The 23544-nt window shown below is 36.6% G+C and overlaps 1 protein-coding gene across 1 annotated transcript in view; it reads left to right on the top strand.

Annotated features, from left to right (window-relative positions):
- The window catches only part of LOC145977780 (WD repeat-containing protein 17-like), a 116517-nt gene that overhangs the window by 80067 nt on the left and 12906 nt on the right, over positions 1 to 23544 (top strand). Inside the window, exons 9-18 of the mRNA XM_083110060.1 lie at positions 3156 to 3305; positions 4583 to 4710; positions 6313 to 6441; positions 7983 to 8188; positions 8730 to 8830; positions 9809 to 10023; positions 10190 to 10363; positions 11102 to 11327; positions 12877 to 13075; positions 13846 to 14119. Coding sequence (XP_082966186.1) covers positions 3156 to 3305; positions 4583 to 4710; positions 6313 to 6441; positions 7983 to 8188; positions 8730 to 8830; positions 9809 to 10023; positions 10190 to 10363; positions 11102 to 11327; positions 12877 to 13075; positions 13846 to 14119 — 1802 coding nt within the window. The remainder of the gene's footprint in view (positions 1 to 3155; positions 3306 to 4582; positions 4711 to 6312; positions 6442 to 7982; positions 8189 to 8729; positions 8831 to 9808; positions 10024 to 10189; positions 10364 to 11101; positions 11328 to 12876; positions 13076 to 13845; positions 14120 to 23544) is intronic.

Genomic DNA, 23544 nt, shown 5'->3' with positions numbered 1-23544 from the left:
TGTTTTCTTCCATGGCCTTCCGTCCCTCTGACGTCAAACTTTATAACTTCATCCATTTCCAAAACAGGGCTTTGGACACAGGCCTCTCAAGGCAAGCAGTGTGCAGGTCAAAGGACCTTGGGTTTGCATATTCCTCCTGCAGTTGAAATACTTCAAGTCATTCTTGTTTGACACAGTAGTGCGTGCGGGTGTGTAGAATTGAGATAATAGGAATGTTTAGGGAATGGGACAAATTTCGTAAATTTGAATCTGGATTAAAAAAAAAAAGTATGCATTTTTAAAGTCAGAAAGGTGCCTTCGAGAAAATCTTGCTGCCTGTAAGTACAGTTTCCATTTCAAATTTCGCCACGATAGACGGAAATAATGTAGATATACTTGACGTCAGGTGTTTTAGTGTTAGTGTTGATGGTGATGATTCGGTGTTATGGAGTGTGTTCGCGATATAGTCCAAGTCGTATGTACCAGTGGCAGTGCTGACCTTAAATGTAGCTCGGCTGTGAACCAGGTGCCAAATGTAGGAACTAATTGCGAGGAGGAATATGTTTCATGTTCATCTTCTGAGCCAGTTGACAGGTCGCCTCTGCTTCTAGATCCAGGTGAGTGGATGTCAGTTTTAAACAGTTCCGTTTGATTCAATCATTCAAAAGGGCCCTCTTCGCTGATTACCCAATTAATGGTGATAATAAGATTTTCCGTTTTTGTTGTTGTTTTGGGGAAGAAGCTATCGACCACAAAACCATGAAATATCAGAAATTCAAATTGAATGCCTTAAAAAATGAACCGAATGTGAATTTAGACTGCAGAAAACAAAACTATTGATGAGCAACAGAGACTGTTGATTTCACAGGAAAAACAGCACGTGAGGGCTTCAAACGAATACTGTATGTCCTTAAGTATTTGGCAGAGCATAATCTTGCATTACGGGGACTGAGGCATAAAATATTTGCAGCATGTATAATTAATTTCTTCTTTTTCAATTTTTGTTCCTTAGTTTGAAGTACAGGTGTCCTTCAAAATCACTATTACATGTTCATTTCGTTTTCATTCTGATGTATGTCATTGTCTTATAATCAAGGGGTCCCGGGTTTGATACCAGGTGGAGCTAAATCGCACAGTGGTTCGGATCCCACTTTATATTGTAGGTCCAGTTCCGATTAGCCTATCTGGGCATAAAGTGAACTTAAAAAAACAAATCAATCACTCAATGAATCTCGTGTACCCCTAGTACATATTTAATTTCAAGACTTGAAATTCCAAGACTTGGAATGTTCAATAACTAAAAAAGTAGCAATATTTAATCATATCCAATAACATAATTGTTTTTTATACTATTCATTGAATTTTTACACTGTAATGAATTTGCATTGTTTCCATAAAATAATATTTTCATATCATATTTCATTCTATAAGTAAACAAACAATATATGTTAAGTACTTTTGATACAAATATTTGGAACAGTATCTTTATGTAGTAGCTACATGGTTTATGATTCCAGTAATTTTGAATATGTTTAAGTATGTCAAAATAAGATAAGAGCACGGGGCCTCGGGTGAGCACCCGAGTTGCCAACCACTGGGCCGGCTCTTGCTGTCATGATCCCCTTTCCGTATTTAGTACATTTCCTGGCAGAAGAAATACATATCAACAACAAGGGTAAATTTACAATACATGGCTGTGAACACACAGGATAACATATTTTTTTCTAGGGCTTGTATCGCTAAAACAAGGTCTCAATCAGGAGACATTAAGAAATACTAGTTGCCAAATTTTAAATTTTATTAGTGCTAAACGGTGATACTGCGAATGCGTGCTCGTGCCTAACAATAGGTAATAATTACACAATTCTAATAACCAGGTTGGTGTTAGAGAAGAAACGAATTTTATCGATATTTTAACATTACATAACACAAAGGCCTCGCAGATATAGTTCGCACAGGGCCTCGCGTTCCCTACCGACGGCCCTGCATTGGCATGCTAACTTTAAATCTTTATCAGTCAATATCATTAAAGTACCAATTACAGCAAAAAGTAAATTACTTTGCAGCTACAAAATTGTCTAGTTGCAAGGTAAGTCAGATTTTACAATGATTGTTCTGGCATGTAGCATGTTGTACAGCTCACCGATCATGAGAAGATCCCCAAACGAGGGGTGACGGGGAGCGGGTGTGAAAGGAAGGACCGTTCCATTTGCAGATTTTAGGGGTAGCAGAAAGCCTTCCGCTACGGCTTTTCAAAGTGGGTGGGAGTTGATTTGCGTCAATCACGCAGAGCGTGTGTCCGCAGCAACAGTTTGCTGCTTTTCTTTCAGTGGCCAGAATACTTTTGTATTGCTTATCCTGTGAATTATTTAGACTGTATTTCAAAGAATTTTAAAAGTATATACGGCAACGACTTTAGGGTTACCAGATGACAAACTTTAAAAAAAGAAGGCATTTTTAGATTGCAAAATGTTGTTAACTTTAGACAAAGACACACGTTTTGTGCTTACTGGTGTTTTGGTGGGCTTGTAGATCACACGCCCCTGTAAAATAATTTTACACCTTTTCCATATAACTAATAATAGGCCTCATTGTAGGCAAATGTCTGAATATTCTAATATTTATTCACTATGCTCCTAATATTATACGGTTGTGAAACTTGGTCTCTTACTTTAAAATAATAACATAAATTGACATTCTGCCTCGGAGTTTTTTTCTTCCGGGCCTAAAGTCAGGAAACCGTTTTTGTAAGATGTCACTAAAAACACATTTTCATTTTGGCATGGTTCAGATCGCTGATCGACAGAACTTTACTTCTCCACCTCCATGTAACAACTAAGAGTAGGCTATGGCAGTTAAAAAATACTGTTTATTTCTGAATTCTGTCATGAAACTCTAATCAAAGTAATCCGCTGTGAATTGCATATTCTTACCTATTGTCAGAAATGCCCACATGTGTTTTTCACTCAGGGTGCACACCCCCGACCCTAATAGTGGAGTCGCCTGCTGCTACATCACTTCACTTGCGTCAGGGATCTTTTCCTGAGCGGTCAGCTATATTTGGTTGTCATTATTTAAATACAAAGAACCAATTAATCAACTCCATTTTAGAAATGCAAGTTTGATGAGGCTGAATTTTCATCGGCCTTAATGCAGACAATTCCCTTCCATTGCAGGGTTGTGTATTCATCCATTCCGTCCACTTCTACTAGCTTCATGCTCTAGGGATTCAACTGTTCGTCTATGGTCTCTATCTCCCCTAGTTTCAAGCATGATTTTGATGCCAATTGCTGGGAGACCTGTTAATTCTCTTGTAGGTAGTGGAGGTAAGAGCAATGTAGAAAAAAAAAAGTTTCTCAAAGGTATGTGCAACTATAATCGTTAAGTTTACATAAGAAATGCATGATGTACTTACTCATAATTTCCTCCTACTCCCATATTCCCAGTCCATCTTGAACCCCTTCTTCAGAAACAGATGCATTTTAAATTGTTAGAATTTCCTGAAAGAAATTGCAGACGTTAGTACAAGGAGAAAAATGCATGTAAATATGATATAAATTTCATACATCTTTAATGAACAATGAACATGAAAAGGTCTTTAAGAAGTTCAAATTAAAATTTTATAGGCAGCTAGTGAATACAATTTGATAAATCTATTTTGATATATTTAAGAGCAAGTTGAAAAGATCAAGAAATGCTTGACAGGGAACAAGGGAGAAAAAAACCAAGACGTATTCAAATTGGATCTTGAAGTTCAGAAAGACTTGGTAAGAGCCTGGAAGAACTGAAGAAATATCTTCGGGAAAAATAGAAATAGATTCAAATATATTTTAGAGAAATGTGAGAAAATATAACTAGTGAAATTTGCAAAGCACTTGAAAAAAAAATATAGAATATTTAAAGGCACCTAATAATAGGCCACGGTGGCTCAGTCGGTAATGCATCTGACTACCATGCTAAAGGTCCCGGGTTCGATCCCCGGCCGGTTCAAATCCGGGAACTTTTCTAACGTTGGAAGCAGCCCCAGCACCCACCCAGCATCGAATGACATGGGTACCTGGGGGAAACCCTAGGGGGTAAAGGCGGTCAGGGGCGTGATGCTGATCACATCACCCCCACTCACGACCGGATCAAGAAAGTGTGGGGCGTTACCCCCACACCCCCTATATGCCTTCATGGCATGGTGCTAAGCACAGGGGAGCACTTTACCTTTTTTTTTACCTAATAATGCTCTGGAAGTATTTCTAAAATGGTAAAGATACAGAAAATATGTTCTTGATGGAAGATGGCGATACTAATAAGATATTTTCCATATTTTGGCTTTATCTCGGAAATCCTGCAGGTGTACTCATTACTTTTGACCATATATTATTGGAAGAATGATGTACCCTGCAAAAACTAATGGAGGATTGCAACTTGATAAAAATAATCTTGTCTAATCAGAACTCTACAACACTGTGTAAGTTTATCATGGTTAGGTTGCTTGGGTAGAGAGAGACTGTGAATGAAAAACAAACAAATGCTATATAGCAAACATACTCACTTATCTAAATATATGTGTATTTTTAATGTAAGAATATCTAAAGTCTCTTTCTAATTGCAGATTACATTCTAAAGGAGTTATCCTTACCTAAACTATGTGGGTTGAGAGGAATTCATTTATCAAACATAATGTCAGATGAGCAAGAACATACGTGTGAGCATTTGAAGTTGGTTAGTGATATACTGAGTGTAAGTATTAGACTTAGTAATTTGAATGTGTTCCAGGAGTGAATGGATACATTACAATATGTTTCACTTTCCTTCTTTAACTGCCTGAATACATAAGGAAAAACAACTATCCAAATGAAATCTTCTCAAGATCAAAACCTCACTTAAATATTTATTTGTTTGATATTCTTTTATTTTTTCATAGCACTGTTTTTTCTGCCACTTTTGACTAATTGTGACAGTGAGAATGATTACATTACACTGATGGAGGGGTAGTCCCAAAGGAACACTACACTCATGCTGGAGTTCAAATCTGGAATCTTCAGTGGCCATATCACAAATCAACAAAAACACGTTGGACAACCAAGGTTACACGTTGATACTTATGGTATGTGATGGAAAGGTTGAAAGGTTCTTTTGCATAACTGACTACTGAATTCTGAGAAAAATCTGAGTTTCTCCTTATGATTTAGATTTATTTTATTATCAACAACCAATGTTAACATATAATGTACATTTTAAAGTATGTGCAATATATTACAATTCACGAATCAAAAGAAGAGAACAGAAACAACTATATGCATAACTCTTTATTACTAATTTTCCACTTACTCACTTCTAATTAATTGTATAATACTAATTGCAATTAAAACTCTATTAATCAACTTCTAATTGATTATATTCTATATATTATAACAAAAAATTAATTATCGGTCTGGCTCTCAGAATGGGTTAATATAAATTCAAACATGTATAATAATATAAATTCAAACATGTATAATCTCATCAACAATATTGCACTACCATGTTTTTTGTTTATTTTTGTATTATATATTGCACATTTTAAATAATAAACAGAAAAGAAAAGAGGAAAGGTCGTTAAAATTCAGATAAACTGACGTCCTGGTTTATTTAAAGGCACCAGGATACTAAGAGCATACCCTTGAGGGTATGCGGGTGGAGGCAGGCTTACTTCAGGGATTCTCCTTTTTTTCTTTTCTTTATTTAATAAAAACGTTTGTCTTTATGGACCGAAGTCTACCGTTGAATGGTCACTACTAGGAATATGCCTTTCAATCCAAATTCTAACAGGTCTTTTCCTAGAAATCCAGGGCATTTTACATATTGCATTTTCAGGTGTCCCATGGCTTGAGCTTTAATTGGCAATGCAGAGAGGTGCAGTATCTTTTCAACAATCCAAACTCTTGGTCAAGCATAGCAAGGATGGATTCAGATGATGTATGATGTCCCAGTTTAGGTTCTGTGTTTCCTCGAAAATGTCTACTGGTTCTTTAATGACAGCCTGAAGGGTTGGATTGCTGGGCAATGATTTCTTATTCTTTACGTCAGCAGCAATCATCTGCAAGTCCAACTTTGGCCATGTCTACTACACCTTAGTCCTTGAAGGTAAAGTGATATTAAAGTTTAAATGCTCGTAATCTTTTTTTTACGACACACCTGGTCAACAGCCAGAGAGAACCTCTTTATTTTAGATCATCCAAATGGCCTTGTAAAGTATACATCAGGATGCATACTCTCTTCATTAGCAATGTACTGAAACAATGTATCCAAGAGTTCGGAAGAGATTATCATATAATTCTTTTTTTAATTCTTCTGTTGCAGGGAGATGTCGCTGTGAGAAACCTATGGGATCTAGTAACAATCCTGCAAGGAGTAACAGATGTCGCCCAGTTATCTCCAAATTACATGCAAGGAATTACTCATGTGTCACATGTTTCAAAATGTAAGATGGTTAGTAATAATCTTTAAGATTTTGAAATAATAAACCATTGCGTACTAATGAATAAATACTTTTATGACACATGAAACATTTTTCCTTCAAGGGTTATAATGGCGGAGCCATCGAGATTGGTAGCCTGAATATTTGTGTTGATAAAATGTACAGGGTGAGTCAGAAATATGGCTACATGTTTGAAGTAAATGTAGTGTGTTACTGTACAATTTAGAGGGAAATGGATATTAAACTTGAAACTTCATTTTTTTCATTTCAGAGAAGAGTCATGTGCCCGAGCTTTCATCATTTGCCAAGATGGCGCTGAACATGCAACAATAAGTTACAGTTGCAGCTTGGGCAATTGCATACCAGAATGATGAGAGCTGTGTGCACAGCACTGGACTTAAACCAAACAACAACTTGATGTAAGCAGTCATATTCTCCACTTTCACACAGTCGACGGCAACAATGTTATGTTAAAATCATGTCTTGCTAGTCTCATGATCATTCTGGTATTCAATTGCCCAAGCTGCAACTATAACTTGCTGTTGCATGTTCAGCATCATCTTGGCAAATTACATAAGCTCGGGCATGTGACTCATATCTGAAATGAAAAATGAAGTTTCAAGTTTAATATATACCTTTCCCTTTACATTGTACAGAAACACACTACATTTAATTCAAATGTGCAGCCATATTTCTAACTTACCCTGTATTTCATAAGGAATAATGTTGATCTACATTTATACTGCAGAATCTGAATAGTAGGCAGTTGGAAAAATAAAAGAAGAAGTATTTATTACATATAATTAGAATTGTTAAGATTTCAATAATTTGATAACTACATCAGTTATAATAGAGAACTTTTTTAAACTATCAATAACGTAGATGTTGTACTTGACTATGCAATTATCATTTCTATGAACTGCTTCTACATATCAATAATTTCATTGATTTTTAACATTTTTATGTGTGCTTGCATGTGAGGTAGTAGGTTTTAAAATCGAACCACTAGTCACATCTAATGTCTGTCTGTTAATTAAGTTTTGCAAGTAATGGACACTGCCCAGCTAGCTTGGCCAGATCCAATACCTACTCAAAATTTGCAGGATAAAATTCTATTCTTTTTTCTCTCCCCCACTACTCCCTCTCACACAGAAAAATCAACATAGTGTTGTTAGTTGATTTAGAAAAAAAAAATCCCATGACAAAAGAATAAATGAGTAACTCATCAGTAGCCTTGCCAAATGAAAGAACAATATAGTATGGCACATTAGATATGCCTTGTGATACAACAGAACTTAAAGTTACAGATATAACAGATCAGCATGTCTTGAAGAAACTTTTTATACTGTGATCACTGGATGTTCTTTACAATGTGAACTGAACTTAAAATTTTGTTGGCACTATAGATGCTGTGAGGTAAGAAGCTTTCACAATATATGTGAAATATATATATATACAATGAGTAGTTAGTTTCAGCCTTTCTAGTGAGTTACTTTACATGAAAGCCTATGAAGCCAGGAAATCCAACTTGTATTTTTTTCTCACATTTCAGTCTATGGCCACAGAAGTTGAGGTGAGGCAACAAAAACCAGGGGGGTTGAAGTGGGAGGAGCGTTTGCGAGAAGCTGCCGATTTGTTTCTGCATGCAGGATCCTTACGTCGCTACTGTGATATTATGGCTCAACTGGGAGAATGGGACCAAGCTTTGGCAGTTGCCCCTGGAGTGTCAATCCAATACTGGGAACAACTGACCAAAAGGTTTGATACAAATTGAGTGGTTCAGGAATAAAACTTGCATTACCCACAAAAGTATGAAACCGATAAAAACATAAGTGAAAGTTCATTCATTACATTGTAGCTTATGTATTAACAAGATGTTCCTGCATGTTTTTGCCAATTACCAGCTAATGAACAGGCCTTGTTCACTAAAGTGTGAGCAACTGTGGAATAACTACATCTAATGCTATCTAAGGTTTGAATGTGGGTTATCAAGTTTTACGCTTGAGCCTCTTGAGAAGATCCCTATTTGATTCAGTTTTCTCTAAGAAATTCTATAATTGGTTGCTCCATGTGGAGAGTTTCTTACCTATTTTGTCTATTTTGTACAATCTGGGTACTGTATATTTCCTTATAGTGTAATTTATTTCTGTTTAATATCAAAATACCAAACTTCATGTGGAAATTACACTGAGTAACAAACTGAGTTGGATGTATAGCTTAATCTTATTAAGCGAAACGTTTTGTCCAATCACGTGTCGTGCACAGGAATTATAATATATTTAAATATTTCTTTTTCCAGGAGAGTGCAAGAACTTCTAGACTCTGAAATTGAATGTGTTGTGCCTTATGCATTAGCAATTGGAGATACTGAAAACTTAGTTCAATTTCATCTATCACGAGGTTAGTGCTTTCAAAATTTGTAAAATTTTCAATGCTCTTCATGTAACACAGCTTTCATCCTATAAACAATCATTCCAGAAGCTGTCACTCATACATACTTTTTACATTGGTTGCATGAAATGTATTTTATAATAGAAAAATAATGGAAATAACACCTATCAAAGACATGTAATATAAAGTGTTCTATTACTTCTACAATTGTTTGTACATATTGTTGCTGCCTACAGTCACATTAGTTTGTTTTGTTGCACTCAGGAGAAATTTAGCATTGTTGTGGAATTATTGAAGTTCTCACAATTTATACCCTTCACCAGAAGACAGTCTTTCAAACTATTATACCTTGATTTTTACTGGTATTTCGGATGTCTCTCAGAAAATGTAGTAAACTGTATAAATTTCAATTGAAGTTTGAATTGTTCTATAACAACATTACCCTGGCTTATGGTAGAGTGCATTAAGGGGCTTATATTTATGCGGAGATCTGGCAACATGACCTTCGGTTGCCGTGGCAAATGGTGCTGTCATCCGTTATCGAAAAAAATACCACAAAATTGCCTTTAGTACGGCCTTAAGTGGTCGACTCGCTACAAAAGTTCCAAAGTTTGAGTCCTGGCCCGGGCATGGGTGTTCCTTGTGTCATTTCATCAATTCCATTTAATCATCAGAAACCAGAAAAGGCAGAAATTAACCAAAAGTGGCAGAAGAGTGACATAAAATAACAATAATACAAATACAAGATACATAACAACACTACATTTCTTCTGACTGTAAATGTAGTTAATTCATGCAGTAATGGAATTTTTTCTAAGATATAAAAACAGTTTTTATCAGCTCTGTCCTTTTGACTTCTTCCAGAGAATTTAGAGAACATTTATAATTATGATCTAGGAATACTACCAATGCAACAAAGCTGTAGCAAACATTATTAATTTCATTCAATGCAATCACACTTAAAATATACATTCGTTATCTTTGCAGGTCAACTACAAGATGCATTGTTGTTTGCAGCTTTGAGCAAAGAAATTCCAAATAAATCTTTATCCAACAATAACGAGAAAGAAATAAACTGTGAATCAAAGGCTGCAGAAAAGGACTTTGTATCAGACTGCATAATTAAAATGGCCGACTGGCAACTGAATCACGGGTCACCCATTTTGGCAGCATGCTGCTATCTTGCTAATAATGAGGAAGAAGTAAGTTCACTTTCTGCAAATGTATTACTGAGATATTTGTTTCTCTGCATTTGAATTGACACAAATCTGTCATTAGCTGACAATACAGTGTTGAAAAAAAAATATGTTTTTAAAATTTTAAATTTTCTGCATGAAATTTATTAATTTTATCTCTCTGATCTTGAAGGAAGCATTGAATGTTCTTCTCCGAGGATATGAACCTGAGCTGGTGGTTGCCTGTGGCCGACTGCTAGGAAAAGGAGATGACTGTGTTGATCAAGCTCTCGTATATCTTGCATACAGATGTAGAAGACTGAAAGAATGGATGCTTGGTGTAGACTTAATAAAGCATATTAAAAACGTTAGTACATCAAGAGGTTGCTTTTATTGTACATTGCTATAGCAGATTAGAATATCGCCATAATTGCATTTTCCTATAACTTGGTTTTCACTTCTATTGGAGAGGAGGAGGGGTTCCAAAAAAATGTGTTTTTTGCACATGAAATATTCATTTTTAAAAAGACATTTAAATTTATATACATATCTGTAATTTTTTTCACATAGAACAAGCTTTATAATAAGTTACCACTTACTAGAAGTACAGTTTTATAATTATTTCTCTCTTTTTCTCATAAATTTGAGGAGGAGGCAGTTAATTCTCTCAAAAGCATCAAAACCCATCCTAGATGGGAATTTGAAAGTACGGTAAAAAGTTTTCAAACAACTGGATCAGAAAACTTGTTTTTAACTCTTAGCTGAAGCCAACAGAGTATTTCAAAAGTTTCAGAAATTGAAATTATAAATGTCGTTTCAGTTTATTTTATCAAAATAATTAGAATATTTACAGAATTTATAATAAAAAAATAGGGAGATCAGGATTAAATCTCATACTGATTTTCACTTCCTTCTGTAGTTTAGGGTAGTTTGCAAGAATGGTGCATGATCTCAAATATGCCTGCTTACATAAATAACTTTTATTCTACCACATAGTTGTGCTCAATTCATTACCTCAATAAACTCAATGTGTCAATAAATATCACTGAAAGAACCATTGAGCAATAAAAACCTGGAAATATAATATTTCCATTCTCAATTTCAGAAAACAAAGCAATTCAATGAACTCACAAAGTTCTGTGCAAGTTTCCAGGGCACCGGCATGGAAAGAAATTCCCTGTATCAATACGCTGAACTTCCATCATTTGAGGAGTGTTTTGAGAAAGCCTGTGATCTTGAAATTAATGGGAACCACACTGAATCCATTAGATACTTCATTCTCTCTATGATAAGTGAGAAAGGTGTTGAAAAAGGAGTATCCTACATACTAGGTAAGTTCAGAAAAAATAACAGATGTCTTATGAGTACACATTTGCTGTTACATTTAGTCTTAACCTCTTAAGTGAGTAGTTTCCACAAACATAACTTATTCTGTAGTGGATAATTTTCATGAGTTCTTTTGCATTGGAAAATAAGTATTAAATGGCAAAGCAACAACAGTCCACCAAATATATACAGGCTCTGGCAGAAGTAATACCCATTTTTAAGTATAGAAGTATAAAGTGTATATTGATACAATGTTGTAATTGTAATGGACGTGTTGTTTTAGTAACTCCTTAGTATTCCAGATTTTCTGAAGTAAAGTGGGCCATTAATATGACACTCATGATACTGGAGTTTCCGGCTCGATCCCCAGACCAAACTCTGCATGATTGCTTTTTGTTGAGTCACCTTTAATATCTTGTGTTCTATAGCAAACTCTGTAACATTGATGAATTGAAAGACAGCATTTGGAACAAATTTGCTGACACTACCATCAAATTATGCCATAAGAGCTGCTTGAGTGTGGTTGGTAGAGAATGTGAAAGTCTCACACGAGATAGACAGCATTTTGAACATTAAACCTCAAATGTCGTATGACATGCTTCAGTGTGGTGGTGTGGTGTTATGTTCCATTGTTACATACTCATGATGTTCTGTAAGAAATCGGTTCAATTCTGATTATGTAATACAAGATTTGGTATAGATTACCAGCTCTTGAAAATCGGGTGTTATTTCTGTCAGACCCTGTATTTTGACCTTAAGATGAACAAGAATTATATAGGTAAAAAAAAAAAAGTATCAATACTGTAATGAATAGCTTAGGTGTTCAACTTTGTAACTCAAAAAGCTTGAATAGAATAATTGATCACCGGAAGCATATGTACCATCATAAATGGATTTCCTTTTAGTCTTGTAAGAATATAGCAGATGGAGATATCTGTCATGCTCTCTTCAGGAGATAAATGGCACCAGTATATATTATACTGTTCTTCCATCTGATGCAGCTGCTGATGACTGGTTCAGAGCTGCAGTCAATACTACGGATATCAGTATCAGTACCAAAAAGTTTGGGTCCACATTTAATCAGCGATACTTGCTGATAATTTTCTGAAATCCGAGTAAATAGAGGGGACTACAAAATGCTACATTTTCATTACAACTATTTGCACCGATGTGTAATCAAAAAGCAGTCATTTTAATATTTGTATATTCTTATTAATCTTACATTTCAACGTATGAATACTTTAAAGCAAAATAATACAGTTTCAATGGAATACTAACATATAGGAATGTATGTATTTGTCAACATTTATAAATATTCTGAACAAATTTAAATTATTAAAAAGTTCAGTTGTTGGTATGAGTGCAAATTGTTAACAGTTTAAGTTTTAGTTCTCCAAGAAATTGTATTCAAGTTCAACTGATACCACGAAGTTACCAGTCTCTGTTCCACATAGGTTCTAGAGTCAGCAACAAACAAATAAACAAAAACATTGAAGAGTGAAATATTAGTGTTATGATGTCACATGCTGTAATTTCTGTTGCATTTTATTTCAGATCAAATGAAGACAGAAAAGTGGGAACTAAATAGTGTTTGGGAAGTGTTGGCTTTGTTGCAAATGCCACCAGTTGGTGAACAAAAGAAGTATAACCACTTGAGAGACAAAATTTTCTTTCTGTCCTGCTACCTAGGAGCAATTATGGCTATCAGGAAAAAGTACTTTCCAATTGTGGCTGAATTAATTGAACAAGCTAGGTAAGATATATCTACCTTCACTTGGAGGAACAATAGTTGGAAATTATGTTGTACATGTTTTCAATATTTTTTTTGTCAATACGAAATTCATATCCTAAATCGGCAGATAACTAATGTGTGCATGAAAAATGTCCCTAAGTAACTGAGAGTTACTAAAAAATTATAACTGGCTGAGTAACTGATTCTTTCTACTGGATTCATAACTGTAGGCAATTTACAACAAACTGTGTATAAAGGTGTAAGATGAGGTTTTAGTTCCCATATTTATTGCCATCTGCAAGCAAGTAAGTTAATTCGACATTTCAGGTGAGATTTCACGTTTTAAGTTGCCTGGGGCAAATTTCATTTTCCCCTGCATTGTGACGGTTGCAGCGGGCAGCTGCTATGCCACTGAGATGAAGAAATAGAGGAAAATAAAAAGGAGATACATGGATAGAGAAACATAGGAAGTAGAGAGATAGAGAGAAGAGGAGGGTAAGAGAAATAAAAAGAATCTTGGTAGTCATGACAACCAAAACAGAGCACACCACTCTTGAGCCTGCCCAAACAAAATTGAATGGTGACTTGAAATTTTGTAGATGGCACCATAGTCCTCAAAAACAAATAAAGGTTTTTCTCTATGTATATAAGATGTCTCTAACCTTCGAAAATGGCAAATTATAGGATTATTTTCTAAGTTAATGTCTTCATATGTTACTAAGCTACTTTTTTTTTGTCATTTATTCATATTCCTTAAGGTTACTTTTCATCATAAAAGTAAATTTTTATAGGTCAATTCTGCAGAAGGACGATGCATTATTGAATGGAACATACTTAAGTCCAAACATTATGAAGGAAGAGTTGGCCAGTTGGATTAAACACTCTAGCGGGAACTCAAGCGATCTGTCTTCCAGTCAACACAGCACAGAGATTCACAGAAAGCTTCTGCAGCATGCAAAGTGTTCCAACCCTGGAGCAGATGTTGGATACACATGTGTAGCTGGTTCTCATTTACCTGGTCACTCAGATGTTCACAAGTGCAGAGTAACAGGCGAAGTGATAAAGGTATGTATATAAGTGTACTCAGTAGTGGCTGATAGTTACTGCATATCTGTGGTTGATGGATAAATAAACCATCCCACAAAGTTTGTTTTTCAACTTCGTTAATTAATATCTTAATGCCTTGCCTTGCCTAAAAGAAGAAGGAAAAATATAAACAACACAGAAAATGGTGTCTGGGATGGGGAAGAGAAAATCAATAACAGTTATAATTTATGGGGAACAGCTGAAAGAAATAGATGATAAGAGGGTATTTTTCAAGCAGTCACGCTTAGCAACAATCCTTACTTCAGAGAATATGGGGAAAATGATGAATCACACACGATGATTGATGATTCCCAAAGTTGACAAATAACATGCTGCAAACTTGCAGAGGACACAGAATGAAAACAAATGACACAATGTGAAAGGAATGGTTGAGAGATAAGAGAACAACCAAACAACTGTTATGCAGGATGTGTGGATTACAAATACCAAATACATGAGTTTAGTCACTGATGATATGAATCTGAATGTCCATTATTCTCCTGAGAAAAATACTATCTTGTGTAACTCATCTTCTTTCAATCTCATTTTCAATAGTGATGTTTTGGTTATTAAGTAGAGTAAGAACTGCTCTGTATGGTAGAACTTGAAGGAACAAATACAATACACACGTGCTTTACAAAATTCCTAGCTATGCCCCAGGGGGCAGGGGGAAGAGTTGGTGTTGATCGGAGTCCTAACACTTTCTGGCCCATCAATCCTAAAAAAATCAATACAGGAAAGGATCAATTTGAATTTGAATTAAACATTTTGGGTGTGTCAACACCAGGGGCGATTCCTCCATGTAGGAAGTTCGTTCTCTACTTTTTAGGAGTTTCATAATAATGCGCGTTATAAAATTATGAAGGCAATGTAAGTGCAATTGACTAGATTAGCTACTGTCAAGAGTTGACTGCTGTCGCTCGCTCCAGCCACAGCCCAAAGACGATGGACACACACGCTTGCAGCCCGGCCTGAGAAACCTTGCTGGTATCACTACAAACAGATGGGTGAAGAGTGGAAGATGCAGGGGTAGAGGTTGCGTTTTTTAAAGACCCAGCGAGGAAGCACCAAGAGTTTCCTCAATCAGTGATGCTAACCCCAGAAAAATTGTACTAAACCTAGCACAGTTTGATCTTTGTTGGCACCTGGCACCCTGCTTTTCGCATAATGGTAAAATCTAGCATAATGTGCAAAGTGAGTATCTGGGAGAGTATCTAATTCAAATGAATATGTTTTCAGGAAATAAAAATATAATTATGTCCAAATCTTATTTCTACTTCACCAACGAACATTTTTCAAATAAAATATAAGTGTGCCTACACAGCGACAAAACTTTTTACAAACATGTCACGATCCATCCTCTATCTTTTCTTTATCCTGTCCGATTTTGTTCGTGAGGAAATTGTATGGCAGGAAATTGATAGAAGGTTGTGGGTAAACAAACAATTTCCTCAAACCGTTTCAAGTTCTAATCTGAATCTGTAGTGAATAATAAGCAACGCAAGTTCAAACTCCCAAAGTAAATGCATAATTGAACTTAAAACTAGTTATCAGAAAAAAATAATTAATAATAAATCTTAGCATAATTTATAAGCATTTATAGCATAATTTCAGAGTTCAAGGAGCATTTTTTATTATCCTCAATTCACACGACAGCGAGGGGGGACAAAATCGAAATTCTTGAAAAATCTAAAATATCGTCTATGCTATTTTCGTAGTTTCTTATACAGGGTGTCCCACGAACGGCGCAACTGGGAATTAGAGTGGCGTTACTTTGTAACCGAAACCTATACATACATAAGTCATACACCAAATGTTAGCCCTGTCCAAGTAGATATTTTTAAACATAGAAACAACAAACGGGGTGCAGTGTTGTTCATGCAGTGTTGCCAAATGTAAGTGAAAGTGTAAATTTATTTTTCCACAAAGCATGGAAAATTGCATGTCAAACATTCGTACGGAAATTTGGACGTCAATTTCCACCTTGGGTAGGTGGACTATTTCGCCATCTATAGTTCAGAGAAGATAACCGATCGTTTTCGCGTATAGCCAATCCTGAAATGCCTCGTAAAGGCGTACCGGTCCAAATGGGTGTTTTTAAAAAATTATGAGGTACAGTGGCAACACTGTTGATGTTTGAAGGCAACAAAAGGTGTGTTTAGTGATGGTCTATGACATGGAAATACTGGAAACAGGGAAAAAAGAAAATGAAAATTATGGTGAAAAAAGTGTTACTTACCTACTCCTGGCAACCATGCAATGCGATAAGAGCGCCCACCGAACGAGAACAAAAGAATCAGTTAGTTGTGTACTCAGAACTGTTTGAGCCGTGCATTTCGCATTGTTCGTAGGGGAAGATTAGAATTGTTCTGTGAAATGAAGTACTCTTTGGAAGAGAGGGTGTTCATTGTGGAACATTATTTTTGTTCAAAATCGTACGCTAGTGTAAAAACTGTGTTTCGCGAGAAATATCCGAATAACAGTGTTCCAGAAAATTCGACGATATATCGACTTGTTTCCAGATTTCGTGAAACAGGATCAGTTAATGACAAACCCTACCACAGACAACCACCAGTTTTGATACAAGGTGTGCTGCAGGATGTGGAGCAGAGAATATCACAATCTCCCAGGAAATCTGTTCGTAAACTTGCTGCACAGTCAGGTGTATCAAAAACAACAACTCACCGAGCGTTAAAACAATTGCACCTACGTGCATATAAGGTACAGGCTGTGCAAGAACTGAAGGAAGCAGACAAAGGTGCACGTGTAAGATACTGCCAGTGGTTTAGAAATTTTATTAGAGACAATGGTGTGAATATTTTGGATACGGTTTTTTTCACGGATGAAGCATGGTTCCACTTAAATGGATATGTCAACACTCAAAATTCTCGGCACTGGTCAAGTAACAATCCCCATTTGTTACATGAACAATCACTTCATCCACAAAAGATCGGTGTGTGGTGCGCGATTTCGCGGAGAAAAATAATCGGTCCATTCTTTTTCAACACAACAGTTGACGGAATAGTTTATCGTGACCTTATCACACAGTTTATTTCTCTGTTGGAACGTGATGAACGCAGGGTTGGCAAAATTTGTGTTTTTTTAAAAAAGAACAAAACAAACTGTTTTTTTTGTTTAAAACATGTTTTTTTTTTTGTTTTAAACATAGTTTTAAACATGAGTTTAAAAAAACATGTTTTAAACATGTTTTAAACAAAACAAATTAAACATTTTCCCAGTAAATTATAGTTAAAGTCATTAAAGAGAAAAAATACTCATTTTTATGAGTACAATGGCGACAAGGACAGTAAATTTACCATTGGAGATAAGGTTTACTATACTGCAGGGTAGGGGTGTGTGGTACAGAATTTTTTGGGTCGGGACGGGAAATTCTTTAAAACCCGACATTCGGGACGGGGAAAATTCTCAATTTCCCGAAAAAGTCGGAAAAGTTTCAGGACGGGATGTGTTCGAAATTTCCCAAAGCTCTTGAAATCTCGAATTCTACCCGTAATTTCCATCTTAAGTGCTTGTTTTTGCACTTCTGGTACAAAACCACAATGCAGAGAACGTCTGGAATTGACGACGTTTTAAAATGACCATTCGGAATTTCCAGACTGCTTGGGATCCCAAAAAGTCGGGAAGTCATTTCCGGAAGTCGGGATCCGGACTTTTCGGGATCTCGCACACCTCTACTGCAGGCATAGGCGCCGACTCCATGGGGCTTGGGGGGGGGGAGCTCGAGCCCCCAATATTAACAATGTCGGGGCAGAGCCCCCCAAATAATTTTTCTTAAGACGATCTAATGTATTATTTTGCTTCTCTTGTAAAGTTTACTCTGAATTGTGCCACATAAACTTAACTTTTAATACACATTTAAAATATTCTAGACCATCAACTTTGGGGGACTGAAACCGCTAAACCATCAACTTTGGGGAGTCTATGACCAGAGACAGCAAAACGCATGATATATTACTAGTATATACTAAGTATGTAATTATGAGTATTGTTAAAATTTTTACTAAAAAGGATTTTCAAAAGACGATGTGCATGAACTAGGGTAGTGGATGGGACGTTCGGGCTACAAATGGCTCTCGCATGACATTCAGAACGAGATCATTGATACAAAAGGGAGATCTGTTTTGCGCTCCGTGGTAACAGATAATAAAAGTCGGGAATATTTTGCTATTATGGTTGACGAAACTTGTGACATATCCATCCGTGGACATTTAATATTCTGCATTCGAACTGTGAATAAAAAAATGATATTTTTGAGGAATTCATGGGCTTTAATTAGTGGTGTGCGGGACGGGAAAAATTTTCAATTTCCCCACTGAGTCGGGAAATGTTCAAAATTTCCCAAAGCTCTGAAAACCTCGAATTATACACGTCATTTTCACTTTAAGTGATTTCTGGATTAAAAACTAACAATTTACGGTAAGGTCCAGAAATTGACAATGCAGAAAACGTCGAGAAATAACGACATTTTCAAATGAGCATTCGGTATTTCCCGACTGCACGGGATCCCGAAAATTCAGGAAATCATTTCCCGAAGTCCGGATCGGAAAGGCAATTTTTTCCCGATCCCGGTCCTGACTTTTCGGGGTTCCGCACACCCCTAGCTTTTATGAGATTCCGAACACTGAGGCCAAAACTTAAAAAAAGGAGAGAGTGAGTCATTCATTAATTTATTTCAGTGATCAGAGCCCCTCCAATAATTTTGACAAGTCGGCGCCCGTGACTGCAGGGATAAAAGTTGTGGGTAATAGCCCCCCTTTTTCCGCCACTACTGAAGTAGGTTAGGATTTATATTCATCTAAATTTCAAGAAACTAAATATTATAGAATTCCTATCCTCGTCCTGAAAAAATCACGGTGAAATATTTCCTGCTGCCTGAACAGTTTATATAGCAGAAAATAACCTGCAGTGTCATAATAGATTCTCCAGATGATTTTTTTCAAAGTACAAAATTATGTTACCAAAAGTAAGCATCTGCGCTTCATTCAGTTATACAGACCAATGAATCGTATCGCAAAAGATAAAAATGATCAAAATCACGCATTGTGTATTTAGATATTAGTTTCCATTTCATGCTTCCACCAGTCTCAAACTTACAGGACGATACGAAACAAGGAACTGAGAGGTTTCGATTTCTACAGTAAAGCACGGGTCTTTCTTGTCGCACAACAATTTTGCTACCTTGTGCATACATAGCTAGCCTGTCTAACCTAACATCATAGGCATTTGGCCTAAAATTAAAAGGCAGTGTCTGCTGCCACGTTCTTTTTCTGCTGGAACCTAAAAAAAAGATGCGCGTGGCAGTAGACTCGGTCTTTGTTTTATCGTGATTTCATCATGCTATGTATGCAATTACGTCTGTAACACATACTGTGAAGTTGTAGCGATTACTTTCACAAAAATGTTTTAAGATTAGGTCCCTCAGCATTCTTCTAATAATAAACCTAAATGCTCTCGTAGTTAGGTTAGGTTCTGTTAGCATTAAAATAATATCGCTAAATGCTTTCTAAAGAATAAGGTTCTAAATTACCTGTACATTCATTCCCAACTAATCATAAACTTGTATTTCTCTCGTCTTAATCTGTTCTTAAGATTTGTAACATCCTCTTAGCAGACGAATTACGTGGCAGCAGCAAATTTGACGCTTATTCTTGCTGCTGACACGTGCGTGGCAGCAGACTCGGCCAAATTAAAAAGCTTTCTCCCGTGACGTCAGAACATAAGGTTGCTCAAGTGTTGTGCGATAAGTGAGACCTCTAAAGCACGGATTAATTGACACAGATTCAATGAAAAACAGGGTTACCAAACAAAAAAATTATCACAGACTATAAAATATCTACCACCAAAATGCGTTTTAAACACTTGTAAAAAAAACATGTTTAAAACACATTGTTTTAAACGTTTAAAACATTTGTAAAAAAAAACAAAGCCGTGTGTTTTAAACGTTTAAAACAAAGTGTTTTAAACACTTTTGTTTTAAACATGCCAACCCTGCCCGGAAGCCCCAAGGGACGAGACGCCACTGGGAATACGTACTTACATTTTTAGGTTAGGTCTGTTAGCATAAATACACTGATTTTTTTTTATTTATGCTAAGAGAACGAAATCTAGCTAGTCTAACCTAACAACTAAAGCCCCTATCACACGGAACTGGATTTCTAGTTGGAATGCCCTAGTTGGCGATGAACTGACTTTCTGGGTTGTATTCATGGCCGCCTGTGGCTTCCGAGTGCATACAACACGAAAGGCATGTTTACAATTGAAAAAGCTAAAATATTCTTCCATACGTGTATAGTAAACGTTGTAAAGTATGTATTTTATCAGCGCCGTTCTTCTCTACCTAAAACCATTTAATGCGATGCGATATTCCTCTCGGTTGGATAGTTATCGTATTTTAAATGTGTGAAGTGATACGTTGTTTACATCTCGCGCGGCCGCCATTATGGGAACGAAAGACTATCGACAAGTACGGTATAACAAGTACTGTGTGAGGCGAAAACTAGCAAATGGGTAGCCAGTCCAGCGTCAACTAAAGTGAGAATCATAGAACTTCAGACCTTCTGTAAACAAAAGCACGTGTACCCTAACAGTGTTGCAAACTTATGAAAAAAAAATAATCCACATAGCCTACAAGGTGTAAAAACATTCCATTTGTCAACAGATGCGGAAGAAGCAGTGTATCACTGATGACCTGTTGAAAGTTATTGTACGTATGTGAAAAAAAAAAAAGTTAAAAATGTACATCTTGCCTGGTGGCCGACTTTCAGACTCATCACCGAAGTTCCGGCTCGAGTGTTATTTGTGAGTGTCCCTTCATCAATTTCATCTGACGATCACTCATTCTCATCGTCGGGATTAGCCAAAAGTGGAAGAAAAGCAACGTTAAATTAAAAAGAATCAAATACAAAATTTACATCTTATCCCCCAGGAGTAAGACGGTTCCGTACCAAAGGATTAATTTTCTCTCATATTTTACTAAAAAAACCTTGCTAGAAGAATGTGACACATTGAGATAAATTACGTTTTGAAACCGGGGTTTCTTCATTAAATTTATTTCATGTTTGAAAGTGTTATGATTTATTATTATAGATAATGAAAGTAAGCTAATACATATGATTTGATTGACTAAATTAATAATTATTAATTAGATAAAAATAATGGAAATAACTCATTTGGTTTGATTGATTTGCTTTATTTTACTTCCCCTCTTGTGCCACTTATGGCTAATTTGCGATGGGGATGAATGATGATGATATGATGAAATCGATAAATGGACATTCACAAACTTCCATGCCCAGGCCACGATTCGAACCCGGGACCCCTGGCGTCGTAGCGCGATGTGCTAACCACTCCGTCACGGGGGCGGCTAACTAATTTGGAATTCAAATATCACCTATCCCTCATCGTTTCGTAACTAATGACAAATGTGCGTGTCGATCTACACCTCAATGTCACACATTCCAGTATCTTCCAGAGTGTACTTCAACGTCTCTAAAGTTACTTCATCCAAAAACACACTCGTATGTCCTTATCATCCCGTTCAAAAATGCTGGATTATGCAGCAAAGACACCAAGGGAAACTAAAACGGCAACTTAGAGAAGCATAAAAGTGGGGAAAGAAGATTGCAGAATACAGAAATATTTTGAGGCAGTCACATTTTATTGTACGCTACATATAAAACAAAATGCATATTTAGGGGTGAATTTTTAAATATTGTCACATTTTTCTTCTCCTTTGTTGAGAGGTGTTCATTTTAAATCAACCTCCCTCACCCTACGGCCTGCCCTCCTTCACCCGCAAAAGTATTCCGGAGTGTGAGGATGTCACCATGCGGATGGTAAACACCTCCGGATTATAGATCGGCTCCTGTGTCCCACCCCCTCCCCCATCCCCGGAGGATCGTCACTGATAATGTGAAATCACACTATCATATGCCGACATTCGACATACCACTTCCGTTTCTGTACTTGACTTAGTGAGAAGTATTGAGGTTGGCAACAGCCTAATAACGGATTTCTTCCGCATCATGTAGTCCGTTCTATGAAAGTAAGCTAATGGAAGAAGAATGTGTAAATTACATTGCATTATACATTTTAAAATATATTTTCATTAAAGGTTTCTGTCTATAATAATAATACGTGGTTATTGTATAAATTACAATCGATCACGTGAACAGTAAGAAAATAGCGCCAGTTTCGAACATGGCGACTTCCATGCGTGCAGGAAAGTGTCCCGTGTTTTCAGAGTAGTCTTTCGGAAATACAGCCGTTTGAAAAGCGCCAAGAAGCAGGTTGTTCTTAACGTTTATGTGACGTTGTGTCCGTGCTATCCTGAGCAAGCAGTGAAGTTGGTGTCCAAGTGTAATTGTGTGTCTGCGTCTTTGTATTTTCGGTGTGGTGAAAGAAAGGAAAACGACCGGTCAAGTTGTGATTCCCGCGAAAAAAACACGTTGTTGCTTGTATAAACAAGTACACCGATTTTGAGAAGCGCAATATAACGCGAGGTGCTTTCGTATTCTTTCAATCAAAGAGCCGTCCTGTCCACTGTGGGGAAGATGTTGATAGTGATGATTGATGACGATCTCCCCAGTTTTAGCAGTCGACGTTAACTCGCCTCTTGTGCCACGTTGAGTTCCTTTTTGGGAAGCAAATTTGACAGACAGTACTGTGACAGGATGCTGTCTAGCGCCGAAAATGCCTCAACTGCTGAATCAAGGTAAGAAAATACATTACTTGCATGAGACGTGCGTAAATAATGTGCTTATTATCGTCTTCTTGTTTTCTAGTGCACAAGAAACCGAGAGAAAGATAAACAATCTCTTTTTATTCCCCGGCTTATCTTTGTTTAGCTTCTGCTAAAACTGGCGGTATATTTGTTGCACAAAGGAGAAAACAATACTCTACATGTCAACAATGTTGGGCAATAATTTGGTGGAAGAGGAAGCAATAAAACCAAAAGGCTTGAATTTACTGAAACGAATCTCTCACTCTCTTGTACGTATAACTTTGGTGCTGTCATACTGAGAGAGGAGGGGGGAAGGGGGATCTGTTAACCCAGTGTCAGATAAATGGGACTTTTGGCGTAGAAAAATATGTTCATTCTTGAACAAGAACACGTATTTAATCACTTCTAGAAAATTGATTATACTTCAATGTGTAGATTATCAGTTAAAATAAGAATACGTTTTTCCATGTTACGTAAAATTAAAGGTTGCGAGTGAGCAGCATATGATGGCCGCGTCATTCACGAACAGCTGGCGCGGAGTGATACGTTATTCGAAGTGAGACGGTTGTTTACAGAAGGTCGGAAGGTTCGTGATTCTTACTTTAGAGCATTCCAACTAGAAATCCAGTTCCGTGTGATAGGGGCTTTAGGCATTTAGCCT

The sequence above is a fragment of the Lepisma saccharinum genome, chromosome 1 (genome assembly GCF_977018435.1).
Source record: "Lepisma saccharinum chromosome 1, izLepSacc3.1, whole genome shotgun sequence".
Classification (NCBI taxonomy): Eukaryota; Metazoa; Arthropoda; class Insecta; order Zygentoma; family Lepismatidae; genus Lepisma; species Lepisma saccharinum.
This window is presented reverse-complemented; position numbering and strand designations above follow the sequence as displayed.